Source organism: Muntiacus reevesi, chromosome 3, assembly GCF_963930625.1.
Source record: "Muntiacus reevesi chromosome 3, mMunRee1.1, whole genome shotgun sequence".
Lineage (NCBI taxonomy): Eukaryota > Metazoa > Chordata > Mammalia > Artiodactyla > Cervidae > Muntiacus > Muntiacus reevesi.
Genome location: NC_089251.1, coordinates 163,039,903 through 163,065,599, shown reverse-complemented (window position 1 = coordinate 163,065,599; position 25,697 = coordinate 163,039,903). Strand labels below are relative to the sequence as shown.

At 44.5% G+C, this 25,697-nt stretch overlaps 1 protein-coding gene across 5 annotated transcripts in view; it reads left to right on the top strand.

The window, feature by feature from the left end:
- Positions 1–25,697, top strand: part of MAP3K4 (mitogen-activated protein kinase kinase kinase 4) — a 134,610-nt gene that overhangs the window by 75,961 nt on the left and 32,952 nt on the right. For all 5 annotated transcript variants that reach the window (XM_065931032.1, XM_065931035.1, XM_065931034.1 and 2 more), the window contains exons 3-7: positions 1,402–2,765; positions 14,455–14,697; positions 17,724–17,870; positions 21,033–21,190; positions 24,862–24,978. In XM_065931032.1, the coding sequence (XP_065787104.1) occupies positions 1,402–2,765; positions 14,455–14,697; positions 17,724–17,870; positions 21,033–21,190; positions 24,862–24,978 (2,029 nt within the window). The remainder of the gene's footprint in view (positions 1–1,401; positions 2,766–14,454; positions 14,698–17,723; positions 17,871–21,032; positions 21,191–24,861; positions 24,979–25,697) is intronic.

The following is a 25,697-nucleotide window of genomic DNA, read 5'->3' as shown; positions in this document are numbered from 1 at the left end:
TTTGATTATTTATCTAAAGAACTCTTTTACACTTTCTGATATTTAGATATAAATTTTTAAAAGCTATTTATTACTCTTGTGCATATGTATATAAAGAAAAATATAAATGAAATATATTAGTGAATATTTTCCTAAAAGTTGTTTATATTGCCATTAATTATAAAACATATTCTAATTTCAGAGAAGTTAAAATACAAAATGACTGTCCTCGATTCAAGGAGACAAACTATACCTTGGGGGTAGAGGGGACATGGGGATGGTGCTGTAGGCTTGGGCGTTGTCAGTGTGTGAAGGGCGTGTGAGGGTCATCCAGGGAGAAGGCAGGTGAGGCAGAAGAGACCCAAGAGAGGAGGACTTTGAGAAACATGCACTTTTCATGGAGTGAGCTGAGGTCCCAGACTTTGGAAAGGGGTGACTTCAGAAGCAGAAGACAGCCCTAAGAGAGCTGCATCTAGAAAATGAGAGAATGGAGGGGTTTCTGTGAGATAGAGACGGTTCAGAGGGTCAGAAATGCCAAACAGGAAGGAAGATGTGTGTTCATTTCAAAGCTTGGGAACTCAGTAGAGCTATTCATAGTTCTTTGAAGGAAAAGTGTGATGTTTGCTTTCTTTACATTAATTTTGAATGATTTTTACGTGCCAGGATAATAGACTAGGCAAATTATACTAAATTAGGCTATATGTCTTCAGCGTCCTTAATGTTAAATTAAGCATATTACTGTTCACTTGTTTGTGGCAGAGAAGAAATCAAGGAACAGAATAAATGAGGGGAAGCGTTTTTGCTTAAGCTTACATGTCTTTTCAGTGTTTCATGAGAATAATCTTAAGGTGCCTTAAGGGTTCTTTCTTCAATCTAGTTGATTTTACAAATGACAAAAGTAACCCAGAAAACTTAACTGGTTTGACCTAAGTTGATACTTTGGTTCATGGCAAAGGCAGGAAGTGGATGTGTTCTCTAAGTCCGGCGCTGTTGGGTCTGCCCTACTGTTTCTCCCATCCAAGTCTAAGGTGGTAACTCGTGAGGATTTGATGACCTGGATGACTGCAGTGTGTAGTAGACAGGTCAGGTAAACAGCTGGTTTTAGGTTAGTAGTGGAGGATATGAGAGAATATGACAAGTATTATGTTAACAGGAAAAATGGGTGAAACCTTTTTGAAAGCTTAGAGAGAAATGTTTTGTGTGTGTGTGTGTGTGTGTGTGTGTGTGTGTGTGTGTGTGTGTGTGTGTGTGTGTGTGTGTGTGTGTGTGTATCGTCTTAGTTTTCAGCACACGGTTTGATTATTTTCTCCAGTGGCAGTCTGCAAATATAAATACATGTGGATATCAGTCTTATTGAAAATGTTGAGAACAGCTTGATCTTTTAGAGTAACGTTAATGTTCTGCTTATCTTTTTTTTAATAGAAAAAATGAATGCAACCAACCAACCTCCACACAAAGACACTGGAAAAGCTGTGGAGAATGTGGAGGAATACAGCTACAAGCAGGAGAAAAAGCTCCGAGCGGCCCTCAGGTCCACAGAGCGAGACCACAAGAAGAACGTGCAGTGCTCATTCATGCTGGACTCCGTGGGGGGGGCTCTGCCCAAGAAGCCCATCCCAGATGTGGATCTCAACAAGCCTTACCTCAGCCTCGGCTGCAGCAACACCAAGCTTCCGGTGTCTGTACCCGTGCCCATAGCCAGAACCGCCCGCCAGACTTCCAGGACTGACTGTCCAGCAGATCGCTTAAAATTTTTTGAAACTCTCCGACTTCTGCTAAAGCTTACCTCAGTCTCCAAGAAGAAGGACCGGGAGCAAAGAGGCCAGGAGAGCACGTCCGCGTTCTGGTTCAACCGATCCAACGAACTGATCTGGTTGGAGCTGCAGGCCTGGCACGCCGGCCGGACCATTAACGACCAGGACCTCTTTTTATACACGGCCCGCCAGGCCATCCCGGACATCATCAACGAGATCCTCACCTTCAAAGTGAACTACGGGAGCTTCGCCTTCCTTAGGCACGGAGCTAGTCTTAACGGTACTTCGGTGGAAGGGCAGTTGGGAGCCCCTCGCGGGACGCAGCCTGCGGGTTACTCAACCTATCACGAGCACCTCCGACGCCAGCGGGTGTCCTTCGAGCAGGTCAAGCGGATCATGGAGCTGCTGGAGTACATAGAGGCACTTTACCCGTCACTGCAGGCTCTTCAGAAGGATTACGAGAAGTATGCTGCCAAGGACTTCCAGGACAGGGTGCAGGCGCTCTGTTTGTGGTTGAACATCACGAAAGACTTAAACCAGAAGTTACGGATTATGGGCACCGTTTTGGGCATCAAGAATTTATCAGACATTGGCTGGCCGGTGTTTGAAATCCCCTCCCCGAGATCGTCCAGAGGCAACGAGCCCGAGGATGAGGCCGAGGACGCAGAAGAACTGAAGGAGCTGGCCAGCAGCACAGAGGAGAGCGAGGATGAGCCGAGCTGCGGCCCGCAGGCATCGCAGGCCCGGCCGCCCGCCGACTGCAGTCCCCACATCCAACCGCCCCCGGACCGCGTCCCGAAGAAGCTCGAGAGGCTGGAGTCCGAGGACGAGTCTGTCGGCTGGGGAGCCCCAGACTGCAGCACGGAGGCAGGCGTTAGTAGACACTGTCTGACTTCTATTTATAGACCCTTTGTAGACAAAGCACTGAAGCAAATGGGGTTAAGGAAGTTGATTTTAAGGCTTCACAAGCTGATGGATGGTTCCCTGCAGCGGGCACGTATAGCGCTGGTAAAGAGCGACGGTCCAGTGGAGGTAGGTTTCCAGCAGGCGATGAGCTTGGCTTTCGTTCCGCTGTTACTTGTAAAGTGCAGTGTATGTTGTGTTATATATGTACTTTCTTGTCTGGATTTTGTTTTTTTTTTTGGTTAATTGAAGTATGGTGGATTTACAATATTGTGCTCACAGTCTTGATATTTTTAAGGCATAAAACGGTAGTTGTTATAAATTGCAGATGTAAACATTTCTATGAAGTGTTGTGATAAATGGGAAAATGGATCTATGAAAACTGTGAGACTGGGTGAAATTAAGTGTGTGGAGGGGAAAAAAAACAAATCCAACAATTTAAATATAGGATGGAGAAGGACAGGCTAGGTATAAATAAAGAGGCAAGAAAGCCACAATCATGGGTGACCACAGGCCGAACATGAGTCAGTAAAGAAGTCAGCGTGGTGCTGAAATATTTTTAAATGAGTATGGCATCCAAGGTCACGGATGTAGTCCTTTCTCTATTCTTTGCAATAGCTTTACTTCCTTTTGAGTGGCATGTCCCGTTTTGATTACTGGATTTTAAAGAGAGATGAATTACAGAGAAGGCTAAGAATGGTCATAGGGAAACAGTCTACGCTGTTGGGTAAGCTTGAGAATAGATGGTGGAAGTTTAATGAAAGTATTATCAAATACATGTTTTGGCATGTGAAGATTTTTGTGAGAGGAAAATGTCTACTAGAGGAAGTGGCTTGAAAATGGTACAGATTTGGTTTTATTATCTTGATATCTCAGAAATTCTTTACCATTAAAGAGTGGCAAAACTAGCCAGGGGTATATTATTGAATATTGCTCTTGAGAATGAAAGAGTATAAGCAATTCTTCCGTTGCATGTTCGTCTGGCTAAAAGCGAAAGCACCCAGCTCTTTTGAGATCCCTAATTACCGCAGTTAGACTGTGATTCTAAATTTTAATAGCTATATACATGTGTGTGTGTGTGTGTGTGTATACATCTACTTTTTAAAAAAGCTTAATTACACCATCTGGCTTGCTTTGGAGTCAGAGATGATAAAACAGAATATATTCTTTATTCGTTAAGATGGGAAGTATCAGAAGAGAACTCCAATTTGCAGAATTTTAAGTTTTAACCTGATGGCCAGATCATGAGCCCTTAGGAGAAGGACTCAGGCAGTCACATAATATAGCAAGATGTTTGCAGAATGAATCAATACTTTGTAGCTGTAAGAGGTTAGTTTACTTTGAGTATTATTTTGATTAAGTGAAGTCGCTCAGTCCTGTCCGACTCTTTGCCACCCCACAGACTGTAGTCTGTCAGGCTCCTCTGTCCATGGGATTTCTCAGGCAAGAATACTGGAGTGGGTTGCCATGTCCTTCTCCAGGGATTATTTTGATTAGAAATATAAAAAATGAATTTTCTTTGAGCAGTATTTTGACTCTGTGAATGACTTTTTATGTATATCTTTTTATTAGGGCAAATGATGTCTTTCCCTTTTAGTCCATAAATAACTGTTTTATAATAATAATTTATTATGGTAGAAGTTTCAAAGTCAGTAGAGCAAAACTAGATCCATAATAAAGATTTGGCATAGGCTTCAGCTAGTGAGCAGCTTTGGGTTTTTGGCTGGAGTTCAGTTCCAGCGAGGATGCCTATGGGTTAGGGATGGGGTTGATTAATTTGTTTGTGTTTTTTTTTTGGCTCTGTGGGCTTTTCTCTGGCCACGGCGAGTAAGGTCCACTCTCGCTGCAGTGAGCAGGTTTCTCCTCCGTTGCAGAGCGCAGGCTCTGGGCCCACGGGCTGCGGCAGCTGCAGCACGCTGGCTCAGCAGTTGCTGCTCCCAGGTTCTGGAGCACAGGCCCAGCAAGTGTGGGACACGGGCTTAGCTGCCCCGCGGCCTGCGCCGTCTTCCCAGACCGAGGAGCAAACCCGTGTCTCTGCCTTGGCAAGCGGTTTCCTCGCCACTGAGCCAGGGAAGCCCGATTAAATTTTTTTCATGAAGCACTACTTTTGAAGCGATTGCAGTGAAAAAGTCCTGGTGTTATTACTCACTTTTGATTCATTAGCTCTCATAGGAGAGAAGAGTTCATTGGTGGGGGGCTCAGGGCGGCGTGTTGGGGCTTCTTAAAACTGTCTTGCGTTCCCTCCTGCCGACTGTCTTCCTCCCTGCCCTGGGACCTCTGTGGCAGTGAATCCCTGCTGCTTCCTGCAGAGCTTTGCATCATTTAGATGCATTGGAACAAGAAAAAGATTGCAAATGAGTGCATTTTCTGTTAGAACACTTATTGAGAAAAGACAGTAGTAGGTAGCTCATAGTTTTGAATTCCTATCAAAATTGTATGCCTTTGGTTTGACCAGTTGAGATTTAACTGAATGAAAAGGTTATCCTTATTATAGGAAAGAGATACATACAAGTTCAGAGTGTATGAATTAAGGATGTTTATTAGAATTATTTGGGATTATTTGCTTTTCAAGAGAAATGAAGTACAGAAACACCTCTTGTTTTAAATTTTGGTTTAGAAAATGTCGTGTTTGTCAAATAATGAAAGAGGAAATAACCTAGAGCTAAAATTCTGTGTTGGAGATTTATCCAAACTGATAAAAGATAAGTCTCCAAAATGATACTTAACTCAATGGGAAAGTAAAACTTTATTTTTATTCCTATTTCAGGGACATAATTTCCATAAAGGAAGCGTACATTTATGTATATATATGAATATGTACGCTCCCCTTCTGGGCTTGTTTTAGTTTTTTTTTACTAAGTATGTCTGGGAAAGAGCCGCAGATTTAAAATCAAATCACTGGATTCCTTTTCTTGATGCAGTGCCTTCTCACTTCACAACTTGGCAAATGACTTAATCTTCCTGATCCCAAGTCTTCACCTCTGTAAAATGGATATAATAACACTTTCCTACCTCACAGGTTTGTTGTGAGGTTCAAAAAGATATTTGTGTAAATAGTAAAATGCTATAGAAATTAAATATAAACTATTTTTTTTTAGAAGTTTTGATAACATTTTCCCCTCTTGAAGCTGACTGTACACCAGTAGGGGCTAGACAAGTCTATATTTTTACTTTTTAAGTGTATTTTTAGCTTTTAATCTATTTCAAATAATCGTGCATTTTTAAGGGCATACATTTTAAGCAATGGATAGTCTTTTAGGTTTGGGGACAGTTTTATTTTCATTCCTAATTGTTAGAAACATCTTGCGCAGCTGGTACTGCAGATTGCGCCCAATGCATTTCTTCTGCACAGTTCTATGGCTTATGTGATAATAGCAATGAATACAGTTGAAGGATTTTGTAGAAAAGAAGAATTATGATATTTGATTGTTCTCATATATGACTGTATTTTTTATGACTAAGTTACTTGCAACTTGTGTTTGTAAATAGCATCTAATATTCAATTCTCATTGGCTTGTAAACATGCTTTATTTATAAAACAGCTTTCCCTAAAGAAAATATAAATTATACTTCAGTATCCTTAAATTTAAAAAATGTAAGTAGTGATACTAAAAGATCTGCTTGCAAGTTGCTGTAATGATACGACTGTCATGAACAGCCTTGACGGCCTGTTGAAAGTCAGGTGACGTAGCTCCCTGGTGTGTCTGTCAGTGCCCAGTTGCCCCGTCCTGTCTGTTTCGCCATCCCAGGGACTGTAGCCCGCCAGGCCCTCTGCCCTGAGGTTTCCCAGGCAAGAACGCTGGGGTGGGTTGCCGTTTCCCACTCCAGGGGACCTTCCTCACCCAGGGATTGAACCCGCGTCTCCTGCATCTCCTGCGCTGTCAGACAGAGTCTTTATCGCTGAGCCACCTGGGAAGCTCCCCAGTCCCATAAATCCATTTTCTCAGGGCGCGTTTCTCATTACATATGCAGTCTCTGCTTAACAAATGAATTCATTTCTCAGCTAGTTCAGTTTTTAAGACAGTTGTTTTGGTCTCGAAAATAATTATCCAGAGAAACTGTTGTAAATGAGTTTCAGAACTTCAAATAAAACTTAGGAAGATCTAAGTAACAGAACTAACAAGGCTGGCTAAAATTTTATTCCTGGCAGCAAAGACAGCATAATGTCAGAGTCAAAAGTGAGGGAAAACATCCCCCCACCCCCTTTGTTTCTGGACCTATAAGGGAGCCTAGTTGTTTCTCACGCTTACTCATTTATTTCCTGGTTTTCCTTTTTTTCTTGATATTTGGACCATCCCAGGATCTCGATCCTACTTAATTCCCCCACTTTGCTGTAGTGTAAGTTCCTCTAGGTGTAGCTGATCTCAGGTCTTAGGAGTAAATGTGCCGATAGCCATTTCATAGCAGTGTGTGCTGCTGTCCTTTTATGATAGAGGTTTTTTAGCCTCCGATTTCTGCTCCTTCTCCATCAGTACTGCTTGTAGAGTATCCTTCCCATCTTTCCTTAAAAATTAGTAGGAATCATCTCAGACCAGTAGTTCCTAGGTAGCCTTCCCTACAGTACTCTAGCTATAGGTTTTGTTACGTTATTTGTATTTCAGTTTTAGCTTAAAGATTAAAACAAGAAACTGTGTGACCATATATAAAAGATTGATCTTCATTTCAAAACTGCGTTCACGCAATTGCATTTTTTTTTTTTAAGTACACTTGTAATCATGAATACTTTTAGATTTTTAGGGAACTTATAAAGATAGTACACAGTTTTCATATGCTCTTCATCCAGTTTCCTCTGACATTGACATCGTCCTCAGCTCTGGTACTTTTGTCAAAATCAATATACTAACATTGGTGCAAAATACTGTTAACTACATTACAGACATTACTTGTGTTTTTGTTCTTCTGCTAATGTCCCTTGTCTGTTCCAGGATCCAGTCAAGGCCACCCCACTGCATTTAGTTGACGTGTCTTCTTAGTCTCTTCTGCTCTGTGGCAGTTTCTCAACGTTCTTTATTTTTCGTGACCTGGACGGCTTGTAGAGCGCTCTGGAATTTGGGTCTGTCTGATGTTTTCTCGTGATCAGCCCGGATGCGCTTCTGTGTGCGATGGGCTTCTGCGTGAGCATCACAGAGTTGACGTGCCTTCATGCTGGTGTCCACCATGACCACGTGGCTCACGTGGTGTCTGCACGGCTCTTCCACAAGTGGTCAGTTTTCACTGTCCCTGCTCTGCTCTTTGGAAGGAAGTCACCAAGTGCAGCCCACACTGACGAGGACGGGAATTAAGCTCCGCCTCCAGGAGTGGGGAGTGTGGGCATGTGTACTTGGACTTCTTCTGTAAAGAAGGTTTGCCTCTTCTGTCCCTTTTTTTTTTTCAATTATTTATTTATCTCCGTGTGGACTCATGAATCTTTATTTTCTACTTTGGGTTGTAGTTCAGTGGTGGTGTTGCTTGTTTTCTTGCGCAGGCTGTTCCTGCTTTGGCCATTGGAGCTCCTTCGGGCGGCTTCTGTCCTTGTCGTATGCTGTCCTCCTTTTTGTTGTGTATGGTTTTGTTTTTTGAGCAGTTTCTTGCTTTTTGGCATCATCTTGTATTTTCCCTGTTCCAGTCCTGAAATCAGCCTCTTCTCTAAAGAGGTCTTCTTGTTTGTTTTATTGGAGAATGGGATTTAGGAATGGAGCCCTGGGCCCCGGATGTGTTCATTACTTTTGGGGTATCATTGCTTCTAGGCGCTCTCAGTGATAGAGTTAGAAAATACAGGTCTGTCTTCTAATCCGTGTATGCACACAGGTCTGTAGCTACTTCCACATGTGTCTTTCTGCCTGTCTCTCTGTTAAAAGTGAACATGAGCTCATACTGATGTCTCGGGTGCTAATCCAGCTCCACGGCTTGTGTCCGAGCCTTGTTGTAACTTAACTTTTCTTACCGTGAGATACCTGACTCCCGTGACCTCGGGGGATTTACTGTATTTGTGCGACCCTAGTAGACACGTAAAGTAGTCTCAGAATTGCTAACTGGGACCCCTCTGAGGACTGAATTACCAGCTAGAGTACAGTGTCTAGCTGTAAGCCCAGTCCTCTTTGTCTTTAGCCTCAGAGCGTGTAGGTGGAGCGTAGTTTTCCACAGCTGGGTGAGCACCTTTTCCGTCACGTTCTCTAGTGCGGTTACAGCATGCATTTGTCATATAGTTAGATTCAGTTATCTCAGTCTGTCCTGGGGTCCCCTGGTGTCCTAGCTGATGTTTTTAAGTTGCATACTATGAAGTTCATTCTTTGTGTTATATAACTCTCTGGGTTCTGTGCATTTAATTTGTTGAACACCTATAAAATGTCCGAGCTCTAGATGGTGATACAGTTATTTTATGCTCCTCTGTTTTTGCTCTACCTTATGAAACTTAAGAAGGATAAAATGAAAAACTGTATTAAAATGTACCAAAAAATTAGCTGACTTTGACTATGTATTACCATGCATCTTATTCCAAATTCCAGGAATATTTTTGGTTAATTTATTATTTTTTTGTATTAGGAATGTATCATGTAATTATTATAAACTTAGTGACCAATGAAATATTGTTTGTCTTTGGATCTGGCTATAATTATGCTCTTTTTCCCCCCATAAGCACAAGAAACCGTGAAGAGGTTTTCTTTTATATTCAGAGTGGGCAGAAGGATGTAGAAACTAGGGGACTGTTAGTCACTCAGTCCTGTTCAGCTCTCTGCAACCACATGGTCTGTAATCCGCCAGGTTCCTCTGTCCATGGGATTCTGCAGACAAGAATACGGGAGTGGGTTGCCATTTCCTCCTCCAGGGGGTCTTCCCGACTTAAGGATCGAAGCTGGGTCTCCTGCATTGCAGGCGATTCTTTACTGTCTGAGCCAGCAGGGAAGTCCAACTCTAACTAGAAACTAGGATATATATATATATATAAAAGCTATTATCATTTATTGAGTCTTACCATGTACTAGATACAACCACCAAATGAAGTGGCATTGCTATTTTGCAGGGAAGTTGCCCCAAAGCACAGAAGCTGTAGATTGTGGGAGGGCTTCACACCCAGGATTTGGGGACACCGGACTTTAAACTGTGTGATGGTTTCCAAACCTGGCTGCACATCAGCATTACCTCGGGAGCTTTTGAAAACACTTGCCTTTGCCCTTCTGGGCTACAGGGCAGGTCACCCTCTCTCATGGAAGGACATACACACTGACATTCTTAACCTCGAGTGAACTTTATATGAATCCAGACCAGCACCAGTGCAGCTGAGAGTCAGCCCCTTGGAAACACCCTGAGTAGACCACAGTACCCCCTAACCCGTCTTCAAGGTCAGTGTTCAATAAAACTCTTGTCATAGCTCATTTTTTATTTGTTGTAATCACCTCATGTCTGACTTTGTTAGCAGAGTTATATGAGCTTTTGAAGAAAAGTTGCCCTAACTTATTTTATAAATTAATTTTTATTGGAATATATGTGCTTTGAAAAAAAGTTTTTTATTCTTATTTTTCTGACTTATTCTTTATTTTTATACAGTATGTAGAGGACATTATTTTTTATTGAAGAATAGCTGATGTATATATTATTTGTTGCACATATACAATATAGTGGTTTACAGTGTTTAAAGGTTATACTTCATTTATAGTTGTAAAATACTGTCTGTATTCCCTGTGTTGTACAATACAGCCTTGTGGCTTGTTTATTTTATACGTAGTGGTTTATATCTCTCCGTCCCCGTCCCCCACGTTGCCCCTCCCGCTTCATTCTCCCCACTATAGGTTGTTTTCTGTATCTGTCAGTCTGCTGCTTTTTTTGTTGTATTCATTTCTTGTATGTTTTAGATTCTTATAAGTGACATCATACAGTATGTGTCTCTCTCTGTCTGACTGTTTCAGTTAGAATAATACCTTTCCCATCTATCCATCTTGCTGCAAATGGGAAAAGTTCACTCTCTTCTCATGGCTGGATGCTCTTCTGGGAGGATAGGGGAGCCTGGCGGGCTGCAGGCCATGGGGTCGCAGAGTCAGACACGACTTAGTGGCTGAACAACAGCGACAATATTCTGCTGCATATATGTAGCACATCTTTATCCATTCACCTGCTGATGGACACTTAGGTTGCTTCTGTGTCTCGGCAATTGAAAATAATGCTGCTGTGAACCTTGGAGCGTATGTGTCTTTTCAAATTGCTTCCCCGGTAGCTTAGCAGTAAAGAATCCACTTGCCAATATAGGAGATGCGGGTGAGATCCCTGAGTCAGGAAGATCCCCTGGAGAAGGAAGTGGCAACCCACTCCAGGATTCTTGCTTGAGAAATCCCATGAGCAGAGGAACCTGGCGGGCTACGGTCCATGGGGTAACACAAGAGTCAAACACGACTTAGTGACTAAACAACAAGAAAGAAACATCTTTTCAAATCAGTGTTTTTGTTTCTGGATGTATACCCAGGAGTGGAATTTCTGGGTTATATGGTGGTTCTGTTTTTAGTTTTTTGAGAAGCCTCTATACTGTTTTCCATGGCAGCTGCACCAATTCCCACCTGTGTACATGAAATTTTTAATTGAATAACTGGAAAGATAATAAGCTCATGCTTGCTTATTTGCGTATAGGTTTTGTTCTGTTTTGTTTTCTTAAAGGAAGCACACTTACCTGAGACAGAATAGGAAGTTGTGATGTATTATTTTTGACTGCCGTGAGCCAGCTGAATCAAACTCGATGTAAAATGAAAAAGATGAAAGAACAGAACTCATCAGCTTGCGGTGGAGAACTGAACCTGTGATGACGGTGACTAGACTAGTAGCTGGTCTCGAATACTCGTTTTGTGGAGGGGGGTTGGTCAGGTAACTTGGTCAAGGTCGCAAGGCCCGTAAGCGGTAGAGTCCAGGTGTGAAACCAGAACTCCCTGCTCCTCACCGTTGCCGTGTACTGCCTCCCCAAGGTATGTTTGGTCCCACGCAGTGCCCTAAGTGTTTTCCTAACGTGTGTTTATCTGGCGGGTTCGGGTCTTAGTTGCTGCACGTGGAATCCTCGCTGTTCCTGCGGGACCTTTCCTTGTGGTGCACGGGCCCCCTGGCTGCGGCCTGCAGGCTCCGGAGCGCACTGGCCCGAGGGTGCAGCGCTCAGGCGTGGTTGCCCAACCAGGAATCGGGCCTGCATCCCTTGGATTGCAAGGCAGATCCTTAACCCCTGGACCACCAGGGAAGTCCTTTTAAATATTTTTTGACTTAGTGACCAGTGTTTGAAAAAAAAAAAAAAAGAAAGAAAATTCCACATGAAAATCTGGAGTTTTGTTTTCCTTGAAATCCCGGGAGGTCTGTCGGCACCGGCCCTGTCCCCCCGTGGCAGCACGTGGCGTGCTGGTTCCCGCTTTGCACACGCCCGTCGTTTGGGAGTCGGGCCTCCTCTCCTCTGTTTGCTGGGCTTGTCTCTGGCATCCTGTCATTGCCTGTAGGGTTACTCTGCCCCTTGTCTCTCAGCTTACGATAACCGTGTGTTGGAATCCAGCATGATCCGTTTCTGTTGTTCATTTTTAAACATGCTGTTTGTTTTCAGAACTTTAGGGACAGAGAGAAATAGGAGAGTTCAGGCTGTCCTTGGACCTCACTGCCCTTTCCCCTCCCTGTGTTTTATTACAATTGAAAATTTAAGATCCAAGTTTTTCCTTATAGCATGCTTTTAAATTTTTTTTCAGTTTCCAATATTCCTTGCTCATACATGAATTGGAGTCCTTATACCCAGGTTACCTTCGTGGAGTTGTATCTGCCTCTATACCTTCTTTTCTTTTAGATTCCCCGCTTCTCATTTCCTTGGGCATCTATTCTTACAAATTTTGATTTGACTCAACTCTCCTGTTCTTCCTCGGGTAGTTTTTTAGAGGAGGTAAATGAGTTGTACTTGAGTTCTTCGCTATTCAGAGGGTGTTTTCCTTTTTCTTCACAGATCAAGGATAGCTTGACTCTGCAGAAACCTCTCCTCCAGCTCTTCCTTTTGTTCTTTCTGGAACTCCTCTTATTCTTATGTTAGAGCTTCTAGATCTGCCCTCTAGGTCTCTTATTTGTCACTCAAACTTTCTATTCCTTTTTCTTTTGCCCTAGGTTGTACTGATCATTTCTGCGGTTAATTTCTAAATTATTTATAATTTGTATATTTAGATTTTAACATCATTCCTTCTGTTTTCACTGCATTCATGGATTTTGTTTAAGAAACCTTGGTTGGTTTATTTTATTTTTTTTCCCCCAGAGGAGTTTAGTGAGATTTTGCATTAGAGTATTTTTGCCCTTCTCTCCCGCGTCCTACATTATTAAATCAGTGTCAGCTTTTCTGATTCTTCACCTCGGTGTCCCTCGTTAAAACTGCTGCTCCCTCTTTCGTGATCAGGAGCTTCGTAACGTCTCTTCCTGTCTGTCTGGACGGGTTGATGCAGCAGGCAGAGCCAGCAGGAATGCACCTCCTGTGGGCCTGGCTGTGTGGGCCGCTGGCTCTCCGGGCTGTCTTACAGTTGTTGAGAAGGAGGGATTGTCCCTTCCCAGTGAGCCTGAAGCGGATGAATCAGCAGGCTGGAACTACAGAAAATGCCAAAACTGTTCTTCAGAATTTTATCCTAGAAAGTTTGCCGAGTTTTGTAGAGGTCTAAATAAACATTTTATCTGATGTCATTGTCCACACCAGAAGAAACGAGCATTTATACCGCCAAAAGCGTTGACACAGACATGTCTTAACCCTGACCACATTTATCACAAGTAATCATTTTTTTAAATTATGCAGCTATTTTAGAAATTGTTGCCTGTTACGGGAAACTAAAAGTACGTATTAATTTAAATGCAAAAATATGTGTGGACAATAAAAGAATGTGAGTTGGGAGACCAGTTAAGAGGAGTAGCTATAATTGGTGATGTTATAAGTTGAAGAAAAGTTGAGATTTCCGAATTTTGATGGCTTCAGTTTTCTCAATAAAAGGAGAAGGCAAGGTCTTGGAGTGATTGGTCAGGATGGTATTGCCAGAGGTTTAAGAACACTGGGACAGCTTCAGATCTGCTGTTTCAGGGGGAGCATGAGGAATTTGGTGGGTAACTGTCTGAACGGTGAGCAACAGTAGGATTCCTAGGGAACATCAGATAGACAGATTTTGAGTGGGATTGACCAGGTTAATTTTATGACTTTTTTTTTTAGCCTTTGTTTGATGTAACTCAGGAGAACAGATGGACAAAAGACTTGATTGAACCCACAGTTTTTATGTTTCACAAATGACTATCTGGTTTTATAATCTTCTCTCAAATTTAATAATTCTGTGGTTTTCTCAGTCTAGAGATAGTTGTAGATAATACTGTGTATAACCTCAGAACTCAATGCTCCAGTTAAGTATGATAAAAAATGTATGATGAAAAAGATGAACTTGATTCTTTTTCTACTATGCTTTTTTGATAAAGGTATGACCCAGTTTTATTTTTAGTTCTTGTGTGTGTATGTGCCAAATTTCTTCAGCTGTATCTGACTCTTTGCGACGCTATGGACCATAGCTCACCAGGCTCCTCTGTCCATGGGATTCTCCAGACAAGAATACTGGAATGGATTGCCATGTCCTCCTCCAGGGATCCAGAGATTGAATTCGCATCTCTTGGGTCTCTTGCATTAGTTCTTGTTACCATTTTCTAATACTCCTAGAGCTTTTTAGGTCTGTGTTGAAAATGGTGAATTATTCTAAAGATTATTTCTCCTGTAAAATTACGATTTTTATTGGTTTGTCAGCAAATTTTAGAGAACAATAGTTTGTAACTCCAGTGTCAGGAAGTTCTCCTGGATGCTCTTTCACACTTTGTTGCATTTGTGTTGCAGTTTTCTGAATTTCCAGATCCCATGTGGGGTTCAGATTATGTACAGCTGTCCAGGACGCCGCCTTCCTCGGAGCAGAAGTGCAGCACCGTGTCCTGGGAGGAGCTGAAGTCCATGGATTTACCCTCCTTCGAGCCTGCCTTCTTAGTCCTCTGTCGAGTCCTTCTGAACGTCATTCACGAATGTCTCAAGTTAAGGCTGGAACAGAGACCCGCTGGAGAGCCATCCCTCTTGAGTATTAAGCAGGTTTGTCTCAAAGACTTTCAAAAGATGCCGAGTTCTTACTATTTTTTTTCTATAGACTCGAATTTTTCTTTTTAGGATTTTCCCCCTAATTGTTGCAAATAGTGAAAGTTAGCGTATGTTAGTGTTTCTAAGCTGCTCTCTGTTGGGTAATTTAAAATGTTCTTTTCCATGCAGTCTTTAAAAATGAAGTGGTGGTTCCACCCTTTCTGTCTTCCACTTCCTCATTCTAAAAGGAGTTTATATGCTGATATGACCCTCTGTATCCTGTTACCATCAGTCTTTGAAGACTGGAAACTTAAAATTCATTCATAAGAGAAAGTTTAAATTCTTTAATTTATCTTTTTGTTCTTTTTTAAGCTTTGTGTAGACAGGTGAATGTCTGCAGTATGCAGGGAGGGGGTGTGTTTGGACATTTTGTCTGCTTAGGCACTTGTACGGTTTAAGCAATAATGACAGCTTCTGCTTTCTCAGTTACTATTAACGTAGGTGGGATTTTCAGGGAATTTGCTACTTCACAGGTGATAGAGGAATGGCTGGAAGCAGTTGAATCTACCAGACTGAGCATGTATATTTATGCCTTATGATGTTCCCATATTGACATTCACTATATGCAATAACCACGTTGGGTTTTGATTTCTTGTGTGTGTGGCCTGCGGTTGTCCATCCCCAGGGAGTTAGGTCTGGGAGCTCATTGGCCCTGAATGTCAGCTGGGCAGCGGGGCGAGTGCCGATTGAAGGACGGGCGGGGCGGGACGTAGAGCACAGGCCCTGGCGTGGTTTGTGCTGTGGCGTGGAGGCCGGTGACTGACGGGCCTGGAGGGCCAGCCCTGCACCTCGTCGCCTCTCTCCCCGTCCAGCCCCGGCCCGAGCTGTGTCCACCTTTGCGCTTCTTCCTTCTCACCGTCTCGGTTCTGGTCACTGTCTGTGGTCCACGTGGGCTGTACTTTTCACTTGTCCTCCGTATCTCAGCTGTTATTTAGTAGAAGGTGTTGGTAAAACACCTTACCTCCCCTCCCCACAGAACAAATACATGCTTCGGGAATATAGCCAGGTGAAACAGGTGGGGTTTACTTTTAATCGGTGGGGCTGTTGTGAGGAGTAAGCAGTCAGTTACGGTTAAACATCTTGGAGAGTAAAAGACCAGTACTTGGCTTGCTGTAGCTTTGTTGTTACTTAGGAGCTCAGTCCTGTCAGATCTTTTGCGACCCCATGGGCTGTAGCTCGCCAGGCTCTCTGTCCCTGGGATTTCCCAGGCAAGAATGCTGGAGTGGTTGCCCTTTCCTCCTCCAGGGGATCTTCCCAGTCCGTGGATCAAACCCGTGTCTCCTGCACTGGCAGGCGGATTCTGTACCGCTGAACCACCTGGGAAGCCCAGTGTAGCATTATTCGAGTGAAAATAAAATAGAAATATAGACTTTCATGTATTCAGATTGAGTTGTAAGCACCTAAGTGACATCCACAACAGAAATTTATGTTAACACTTTTTAATAGATTTAATTCAGCCATTGTGCTCTTATTGTAATAATTTTAAAAACATTTTGAAGGGGGTCTTGTTATAAAGCAGTCCATGTTTATTTTAGAAAATCTGCAAAGTACAGAAAATTTGAAAAGTACAGACAAAAATGAAAGCTATCCTCTTATTCTGCTATTCAGAGATAACTGCTATAACATTTTGGTATATTTCTCTCCATTTGTTTTTCTATATGTACATACTTTCTACACATGTAATAATTTTAAAAATAAAAGAATATGAGTTTTCACCCTTAAATGTTTTTCAGAAATAAGATTTTAAATGACTGCATGGGTGTTTTACTGTGTCAGTACATCATAATTTATCTATTCTTCATTGTTTTGAATAATATTGTGATAAATATATATGTGTATCAGTTTTAGCCTGGATCTCTGATTACTGTTTGAGTATAAAATGTAAAAATTAACTAGTGAGTCACACATCTTTGAATTCTAGTAAGTTTGTACCAGTTTACTTTCCCTGTAGCATCGCTGTGGTTCCTTTTGTGTCTTGTTAATGTATCTTAAGGCTAATGTGACTGTGATCTAGTTCCACGGCCCCTGCTGGTTAGAATTTGAGGGAACGTGACCGGTGTGTTATTAATGGAAGGACCGTGCAGGTCCTCTCATTCCGCCTCCCCTCCGTTCTCACAGTGCCTCCCGGGGCCTGCACATGGCCGGTTTTACTCATCCTTTTGTTTTCTTTCCTACTTTCCCCCCTGACTTCTATTTAATGCCATCAAATTTATCTTAGGGTTTTTTTGTTTCTTTCTTTTGGTGATGATCGAGTTTTTTTGATGGTAAAAGCCACAAATCACAGTAGGTAGAGTATGTTAAATTATTACAAAGGCCCCCAGGCACTGTGGTATGTGAGTACATTTGAATCTTTATTAATGTTTTTGTTGCTGCTGTTGTTGTTGTTAAAAAGGACCAGTCTCATGAGGAAATTTTTTGTCTTATATTCCTTGTCTTAAAATGTGAGCTAGAAGAAAAATAGATCTTTTTCTGCAGAATTTATTTTCTGTAAAACTTTTGTTTGTAGCATATCAGTTTTCTGCCTGTACCTGTACATTGTCTTTGTGTACTCACGCTATAACACTAAGTACTTTTGTTTTCACTGATTTAATTATTCAGTTGCGATTACTAAGTGACTTATGTGAATGAACTGCTAAAGAATCTGGAAAGTATTTTGGGGTTCTCAGAGGCAGCCCTCTCTTCCTGAGGTTTTGAGGACTTGCGTAGAAACTGTCGCACGCGTGTGATGGGGGCCGTCGCGCGCGCGTGGTGGGGGCCGTCGCACGCGTGTGATGGGAACTGGGCATGCGTGTGATGGGGGCCGTCGCCCGCGCGTGATGGGGGCCGTCGCACGCGCGTTTTGGTGGCCGTCGCACGCGCGTGATGGGAACTGGGCACGCGTGTGATGGGAACTGTTGCACACGTGTGATGGGAGCTGTCGCACGCGTGTGGTGGGGGCCGTTGCACGCGCATGATGGGGGCTGTTTCCCGCTGTTTTGCAGCTGGTGCGAGAGTGTAAGGAGGTGCTGAAGGGCGGCCTCCTGATGAAGCAGTACTACCAGTTCATGCTGCACGACGTCCTGGAGCACCTGGAGCAGACCGACTGCAACATCGACGCCTTCGAGGAGGACCTGCACAAGATGCTGATGGTCAGGGCGGGGCCGGCGGGGTGGGAGGCGTCTGGCTCGGGGGTGTCCTGCCCCGCGCCCTTCTAAGCTCTGTGCTTGCGCTCCTGGCCTCCTTCCTGCCCTGTCTCCTCTCCTCACCGTTCCATCGAAGGTGTGCTTTCCAGTGTCAGCTGACAGTCTTCACCTCGAGCGTGCACTCCTCCAGTGGTTCCGCTCGTAACTGCACAGTCTCACACTTAGTGAGGTGCCGCTGGTCTGTCCTCGGGTCTCCCCGGTTTAGGCTGAAAGCTGCGCAAGCCAGGGCCTGTGACTGCAGTTCTTTTCTCTTCCGTAGTGTTTGGTGGAGTGTTAGTATATAGTAAATCTGTGTTAGCTCCGCTCGAGTGGTGTGCCCGGGCCACAGGGCCGAAGGGCATGTCCCCGGGGAGGACGCGCTGCAGACAGGAGGCGTGTGCCATGTGGGGACTGTCGTGTTGTCTGCAGCGTGTCCTGTCCTGCGAGCCTGGAAGAAGGCCAGGCAGGGTCTAGTCCAGGGGCGCACTCACTAGTCCCTGGGTTACAGAGGCCTGACGTCAGTTTAGGGAACGGCACGGGCAGTCTTTGGATCCCTCGAAAGGAAGGAGGTGAAATTGGCAGGACTTAGGGATGGGTTGGGGATGCAGCAGGTATAGAGAGTGGTTGCTGGGTGTCCAGTTCGTGCAGCCGGATGAGTACTGGAGATGATGGGTCCAGTGAGTTTTTTAAATTGAAGATACCTGAGACCCTTTGAAAGCCTTTGGGATTGTTTTGTTAAAAGAAAAAAATGAAAAAAACAAACAGAACAACTCATATGTACATGAGAGGAAAGGGAAGACTGAGAGTGCAAGGTTCCTCGGGTTCCACAAGGAAAAGGGTCTCAAAACACACGTGCTGGGTTTAGCAGGGAGCCCAGTTCCTCTACTGTTGAAAAGGGAAAGATGGTAACTTAACAGTATGTACGTTCATGTTATTTATCTCAGGACGATGAGAGCTTCTACGTATAATGACAAAAGAGCGGTGAGATCACCTGTGAGGATGGGTTGCGTTGGATTTTGGCCATGTGAGGAAAATGCAGACGTTTCAAACTTGTGTTTGTAGAGAGGAGGCGAATGAGTTGAGCAGAGGTGCAGGTATCACCGGGAACGTGTGCTCTGGGCTTGGCGGATGTGGCTGTGTAGGAGAGCGGCCCCTCCCTGTGGTGTGGCTCCTGGAGGACGGTGGGCATGGGGAAGGGCGCTGGGCTTGTGACAGGCATGTGAGATGTAGAGGCATTGCGGGCTGGCAGGGTGTAGGGAGGTGGCAGGGACACAGGTGTGCCGACAGGAGTGCTGCGTGAGGAGGACAGGGAACCAGGGAAGAGAGGAGGGAGTCTGAAGAAGAGGAACCAGGGCTGGAGCTCCTGATGAAGTGAGGAGAGTAGGTCGTGGGGGAGCTGGGCAAGCAGACTGCAGGGAGGAGAGGAGGTTTTAGCATCAGCACGTTTGCCTGGGTTTTGAGCACTTCTGGTAAATGCCAGGATCAGAAAGGAAACCTTGTCAGAGAGGAGGGAAGTTGCTTGGAACTGGAGGCAGTCGGGGAATGGAACTGAATTGGTGGGGGGTCGGGTAGGTGCAGCAGATGTTAAGTCACACAGCTGGTGCTGGCTGAGCCTGGGAAGGAGAGAAGACAGGCGCAGGCTGGTCTGTGATGACTGCCTCGGGGCAGTGGAAAATCCGTAGATGATGGTGCAGAGACGGGGCGTCCAGGGCATACCTGATCACGGAAACCTTAAAGGGGCAGAGTGTTTCTTTTGTTTTTAAGGAAGACTGTGTGAGGATGATGGTTTGAAAGTAGCAACAGGATACACAAAGATGTGACCGTTGGCAGCCCTTGCGGTATATTGTAAGGCAGCTGCCCCTTGAGAGGGCTCTCAGGACAGCGTGGTTTCAGGGAAGCCAGGGAGATGAAGCTGCCCTCCAGAAGTGGAAAGGGAGGTCCCAAGCCTGACGTGCACAAGACCTGTTTCGTTGGAATGAGATGGATGTAGACCTGTTAAGTCGCAGGTTCCGCTACACAGCTGTGTTCATAATGGACCCGTGACTGGAGATTCACGCCACATGCCTGGGTGGAGGAGGACCCAGAAACTCCAAAGATACAACAGAAGATAGTTTTCTTTAAGTGAAAAACTCCAGAGTTTTTGCCTACTAAAAGTTATTATTGGATCTCACAAAACCCTCATTTCAGAGAACCCTAAGGTGTAGCCTGCGAAGGTCTTCCTGGAAAAAGGAGCCTGTAAACCTCCAGGCAGGGAAAGGAAGCCGCCTTCAGGGGATGGGAAGGTGGTGATCAGTCTTCAGCAGTGTCCTTTATTCTAACATGACTCACGGTGTTAGAAGCTACCGGAGTAAAGTCTTCAAGACTCTGACGGAGAGGATGTGTCATCCAAACATTTCATACCCAGTCACGGTGTCTTTTCAGTAAAAGAATCCACAGACAGTGATGTTTTATGAAATAGCAATTGTGAACCTGTCTTGAGAAATAGTACTTCATGGTAAAGCCCTGCTAAGCAGCAGATAAATCAAAGCAAGAATTTTAGTACTGCGAAAGCTGCCGGAAGACGAAGTGTGGTGGACATAAACCCCTCCTTAGGACAGTCAAGGATTTTGGTTATAGATCATAATTTATATGTCATAAGCCTTGAAAAATTATGTCATGAAAATCTGGATGCTGGGAACATAATAGTGGGAAGAACTATGCTCATTGCCTCCTCTTAACCTGTAAGAAACCATCTAAAGCTTAAGTAATTAAAAGAAATAAACGTTCCAAGCTCTTAAAGGAATATTATTCACAGTATATTAAACATGAAAATTTATGTGTTATGATTTTGATTTTTTTTTTACTTCATTGTATCTTTTTGTACAGTGTGAATGTTTTATTTTCTTAGTAACTTGCAACAGTTGTGAATAATATGTTCAGTTGCTGAGGAGCTGAGTTATACAATTAAAGAAAAATCCTATTTAGACCTCAGTTAATAGTGATGGAGAATCTGACTTCTCTCAGAGCTTCATGCCTCAGTGGCCCCTCTTCTTCTTGTCCAACTTAGAGTTTTCATGTTAACAGGGATGAAGGTTGTGAGTTGTTGAACCCCGTTCTCAAATATCTCCTTTTGCATTTTTGTATCTTAAGGTATATTTTGATTACATGAGAAGCTGGATCCAAATGCTACAGCAGTTACCTCAAGCATCTCATAGTTTAAAAAATCTGTTAGAAGAAGAATGGAATTTCACCAAAGAAATAACCCACTACATCCGGGGCGGAGAAGCACAGGCTGGAAAACTTTTCTGGTAGGAATCCTTGTGTGGCTGCCCTGCTTTCTCACTCCTGGTTCGCTCACTGGCTCTGTGCTCCACGCGTGAGTGTCTCATTACATGGAAACGAGCAACACTCGTCCCTCTTGGGTGCCCCTCTCCTGAGCTCTGTCATCCTTAGAGCATCCTTAGAACCTTCCCGGTTCTCTGCCGAGGAGACTTGCCCCCGGGACGCGTGGCGGTGTCTGGAAGCGGTTCTGATTTACTCACTGGGAGGGACAAGTGGTGCTTCTTGAGTGGAGGCCAGGGATGCTGTTAAACATCCTACAAAAAAACTGTCCACCCAGCGTGTCAGTTTTGAAGTTGAGCAGTCCTGCCATGGGGTGCACCCTCTTGATTATGTAAGAGGAGGAGGATCTAAGGCTTCTTGACGAGTGGAGTGGACCCGTCAGGACCGGTCTTTGTCTCAGACTTGGTGGGCACTTCTCAAGCTCACAAGTAGGTATTTTCACCGACACTGTTTTGGGAATGTTACACTAATCACAGAATCTCTTTACAAACTGGGTGTTTATGTATGGTGAAGGAATCAAAACGTAAACGAAGGAAAAGCATGAAGCAGGGGGCAGTGCTCACGGGGCTGTCTGTTCCAGGACACAAATGTGTCTTCTCAAGCGCAGGCCCCTGAGTGTTGAGAGCAGGGTGTGAGGTATGTGGTCCTTGCCGGGGGCCGCTCCCCTGCTGAGGGGCTGGGGGCCGGGCCTCCTCCCTGGCGCTAAACCCCGCGGCCACCCGTGGTGCCACCTTCTCCCGCCTGCCTCTCGCCTGCCCCATCGGCCGTTTTGTTCCTCCGTTTCTTTTCAGGCGCTCTTTCATACCCGGCTCACGTTTCCTCCGCCCGCGCTGTGCGCCCTGCAGGGCCTCTGCTGTCACAGGTCTCTCCCTGCAGAAAGCCACAGTCCTCACCCCGCGGCTCTGTGTTCGGTGCCTGGCAACTCAGGACGTTGTGTCGACTCTTCTGCCCTGACCACCCGCTCTTCATGTTTTCCTCATCTCTGAGTGAACAGGCAGCTTGCTCTTGTCTCAGCGCTCCGCCGGCTTCAGGCCAGGGCTCCCAGTCTGCCCTGTTTTCCTGTCCTGCTTGGTTTCCACAGTCAGCCTTTTGGAAACATGTATTCACTGCCATCTTCACCGTCTCTCGCCCCTCCTGATTCTCCGTTGTTCTCTTTCACCCGTAATTTCTTCTCTTTGCATCTTCCCTTCTCATTCTGTCAAGCTTGGCTGAAAAAAAAGATGTTTGAAAAAGGTTACTGTTTCATTTCACCACCAATTCTTATTATTTAATTTCTTTGTACCGTCATTATGTACCTGTCAGTGTTCGTTTTTTTCTTTGGCTCTTCCTTCAGATTCCTTTCCATGCAGTCTGTGGCCCTCAGCTTCAGGCCCGTGTTCTGAGAAGCTCCGGAGCCTCGGCACCGCCCGTGCTGCGGGGCCGCCCACCCGCCCTGAGTGGTTCTGGGTGTGTGCTGTCTTGCTGCAGCGCTCCCCCAGGTTCCAGCCGTCTTGGCGTTAACCCTGACTCCATTCTTTCTCTCACTCACCATCTCTAATTGCCCGTGGCTGTCCCTCTGGGATATAACCAGCGTCTGACCTCCGCTCACCACTGCCCATTTCCCCTCTTCCCAGCCGGTTACTTTTCCTTGTATTTTGCTGTAGCAGCTCTCTCAGGAGTCTGCTGCTGCCCGTCACCCTCTAAGATTTATTCTCAGTGATCCTGTTAAACTGTACATCAGACCATTTTTTGTTACTGTTGTTCAGTTGCTAAGTCGTGTCTGACTCTTTGTGATCCCATGGACTGCAGCACGCCAGGCTTTCCTGCCCTTTACTATCTCCCGGAGCCTGCTCAAACTCACGCCCATCGAGTCGGTGATGCCATCCAACCATCTCATCCTCTTTCGTCCCCTTCTCCACCTGCCCTCAATCTTTCCCAGCATCAGGGTCTTTTCCAGTCAGTCTGCCCTTCATATCAGGTGGCCAGAGTGTTGGAGCTTCAGCTTCAACATCAGTCCTTCCAGTGGATATTCAGGATTGATTTCCTTTAGGGTTGACTGATGTGATCTCCTTGCAGACCATTTTTACCTCTGTTTGAAATATGCCAGTGGTTCTCCTTACTCAAGGAGAAGTGGGAGCCCCTGAACAGTGCCCCGTGGGGCCGGGCGCAGTCTGACTTTTCAGGGCTCTGTGTCCTCCTTTCCCGGCTCTCCTGCGCGTCCTCTGCAGCCGCGGTGGCTCCCTGCCTTCTCTCCGGGGGCCCGGCCTGCTCCTGCCTCGGGCTCTTTGAGCTTGCTCACCCCTGTGCGCGGACTGCTCTGCACCCAGTTATCTCTGCGACTTCCTTCCCCACTTCCTGTAGGTCTTTGGCCAGATGTTATCTTCTCCACATTTAAAGTTGAAACTCCTACCTGCAAGAGCATCTTAGTGTTCTTCCTTAATTTTTCCTCTCCAGAGCACTTATCAAGTACTTGAAGTTCTCTATATTTTTCTTTTTTGTTTGATTTATTGCTTCTTTTTCCCCTCCATTTACTGAAGAAATTTTATCTCTTTCGTTCACTGCCGTTACTCCATAACAGATACTGATTAACTAATTTATCCTGAATATCTTTGTACACTCCTGCTCCTTACAGGCATGTTTTTAATCAGGCCGTTTCCACTTGGTCACTGTCACAGCCCACCCTCTGCCTGCCAGAGGAAGATCACACGGTCGCAGCGCATCCAAGGCCTCCCCCGGCACGGCTGGGTCACTGGTCCTGGCCTCACTCCCCCTGCTCCTCTGCTCTTCCCAGCCCGGCAGTTTCTCTTCACCAACGCGCCTCCTGTTTAACGCATCCTCATGCCCTTCGATCATCCTTCCTGTCCTTCCTCGACTTTCCTTCCCCCCACCCCCCACTCCGTGCTCCTCCTGACAGAACCCCTCTTCCCCTGCGGTTCTGGCTCCTACACTCCTGCGCTGCCTGCAGGGCCCGTAGAACCCACACCCTCAGACAGCGCCCCTAGTGGTGACCTTCTGCCCCTTCTGGTGTCGGTTCTGGACTGAACCTGCTCTGCTTCACTAAGTTACAAGCTCCTTTCTTCATAGAAGTCAGTAAGCTGTTGTTGAATTTTCACTGAACTCACTTAGATTTATATTATACATTTGGGTTTGCATTTTAACCCTAGTATTTAGACTGTATACTTGATGAGAAGCATCAGTGATTACAGTAGTTCATGTTCATTGACTGTGAAAATTGTGATGGAAATTTTTAAAAGCAATGCATTTAAGGAATTCAGTTTGTTTCTTATGCTATCATTTAGTTTATTGAGCCTTCAAAAATAGTTTGTCATAGATATATATTTGAGCCCACTTTATACCATTTCGAACATTTAAGATGAAAGTAACATGTGATAATTACATAGCTACTGTGAATGTAATTTAAGATTTTAAGGTTTATAATGAAAAGCTGGTAGTGGAACAAAGGTAGATACATTCCACAGTCGAGATTTTTGCTTTTTTTCACATTAATCATGATGTTAAATTAAAAGAGAAGTCTCACTGTCATTGATTTTTGAACTACTGACATGATAGCTCAATCTTTCAGATTCTCGTTCCAGAGTTAGACTGAGTGGGGACAGTTTTTCTTCTCTGGTTTATGTCTGTTGTTTCTGTTCCTTAGTGACATTGCAGGAATGCTGCTGAAATCGACAGGAAGTTTTCTAGAGTCTGGCTTACAGGAGAGCTGTGCAGAATTCTGGACCAGTGCCGACGACAGCAGTGCTTCAGATGAAATAAGGTTGAAGTTGCATTTCCTTTCCTCTCCCATTTCTGATTTCATGTAGTTTTACTCTTGGCAGTGAGCCTGAAATGTGCCTTGTTGAAGCCAAATCACATTGGACTTGAAGAACATGGGTTGTAGATCTAAAGGGATTTATGCGTGACTGCTGTATTGTCTTTTCGTGTGATCTCTTAGTTATGGTTTTATGTGAAATTGTCTTTGAAGGTGACTATTATTTAATCTAATCCTTAGAGATGATGTAGTTTAAGTCGACTAAGAACTAGTAGGGTAGAATTCATTCACGTGTTCCGGACTGTCTTTAGTTAACTAGTTACTGTCCTGTAAGGCCTCTGTAGTAGTCCGTGAATACGTTAATTGACATTTGGTGCATTTTTGTTGTTTTTATACTTACCTCACCCCTTCTGTTGAACGTTCAGCTTGAGTACATGAAACTGTGTCTGGCTCACCTACTGTGTTTTCTCCCGTCTTGTGCAGACAGGATTGAGGGTGAACCGTGGTAAAGTCCTGTTTTTGCAGCTTACGTGTCACTCATAGAGCTATTTTGTGGCCAATTATCAACAGTACTCTGTGAGTCAATATTAGGAAGTGCTAAGGTGGAACTAACTTCTCTAGAGGTGTTTTCTCTCACCTTCCAGAATTTGATAGAAAACACATTTTGGGGTTTCAGAATATGGGAATGTCTTTATACCACGATTAAAGAAAGAAGTTACTACATA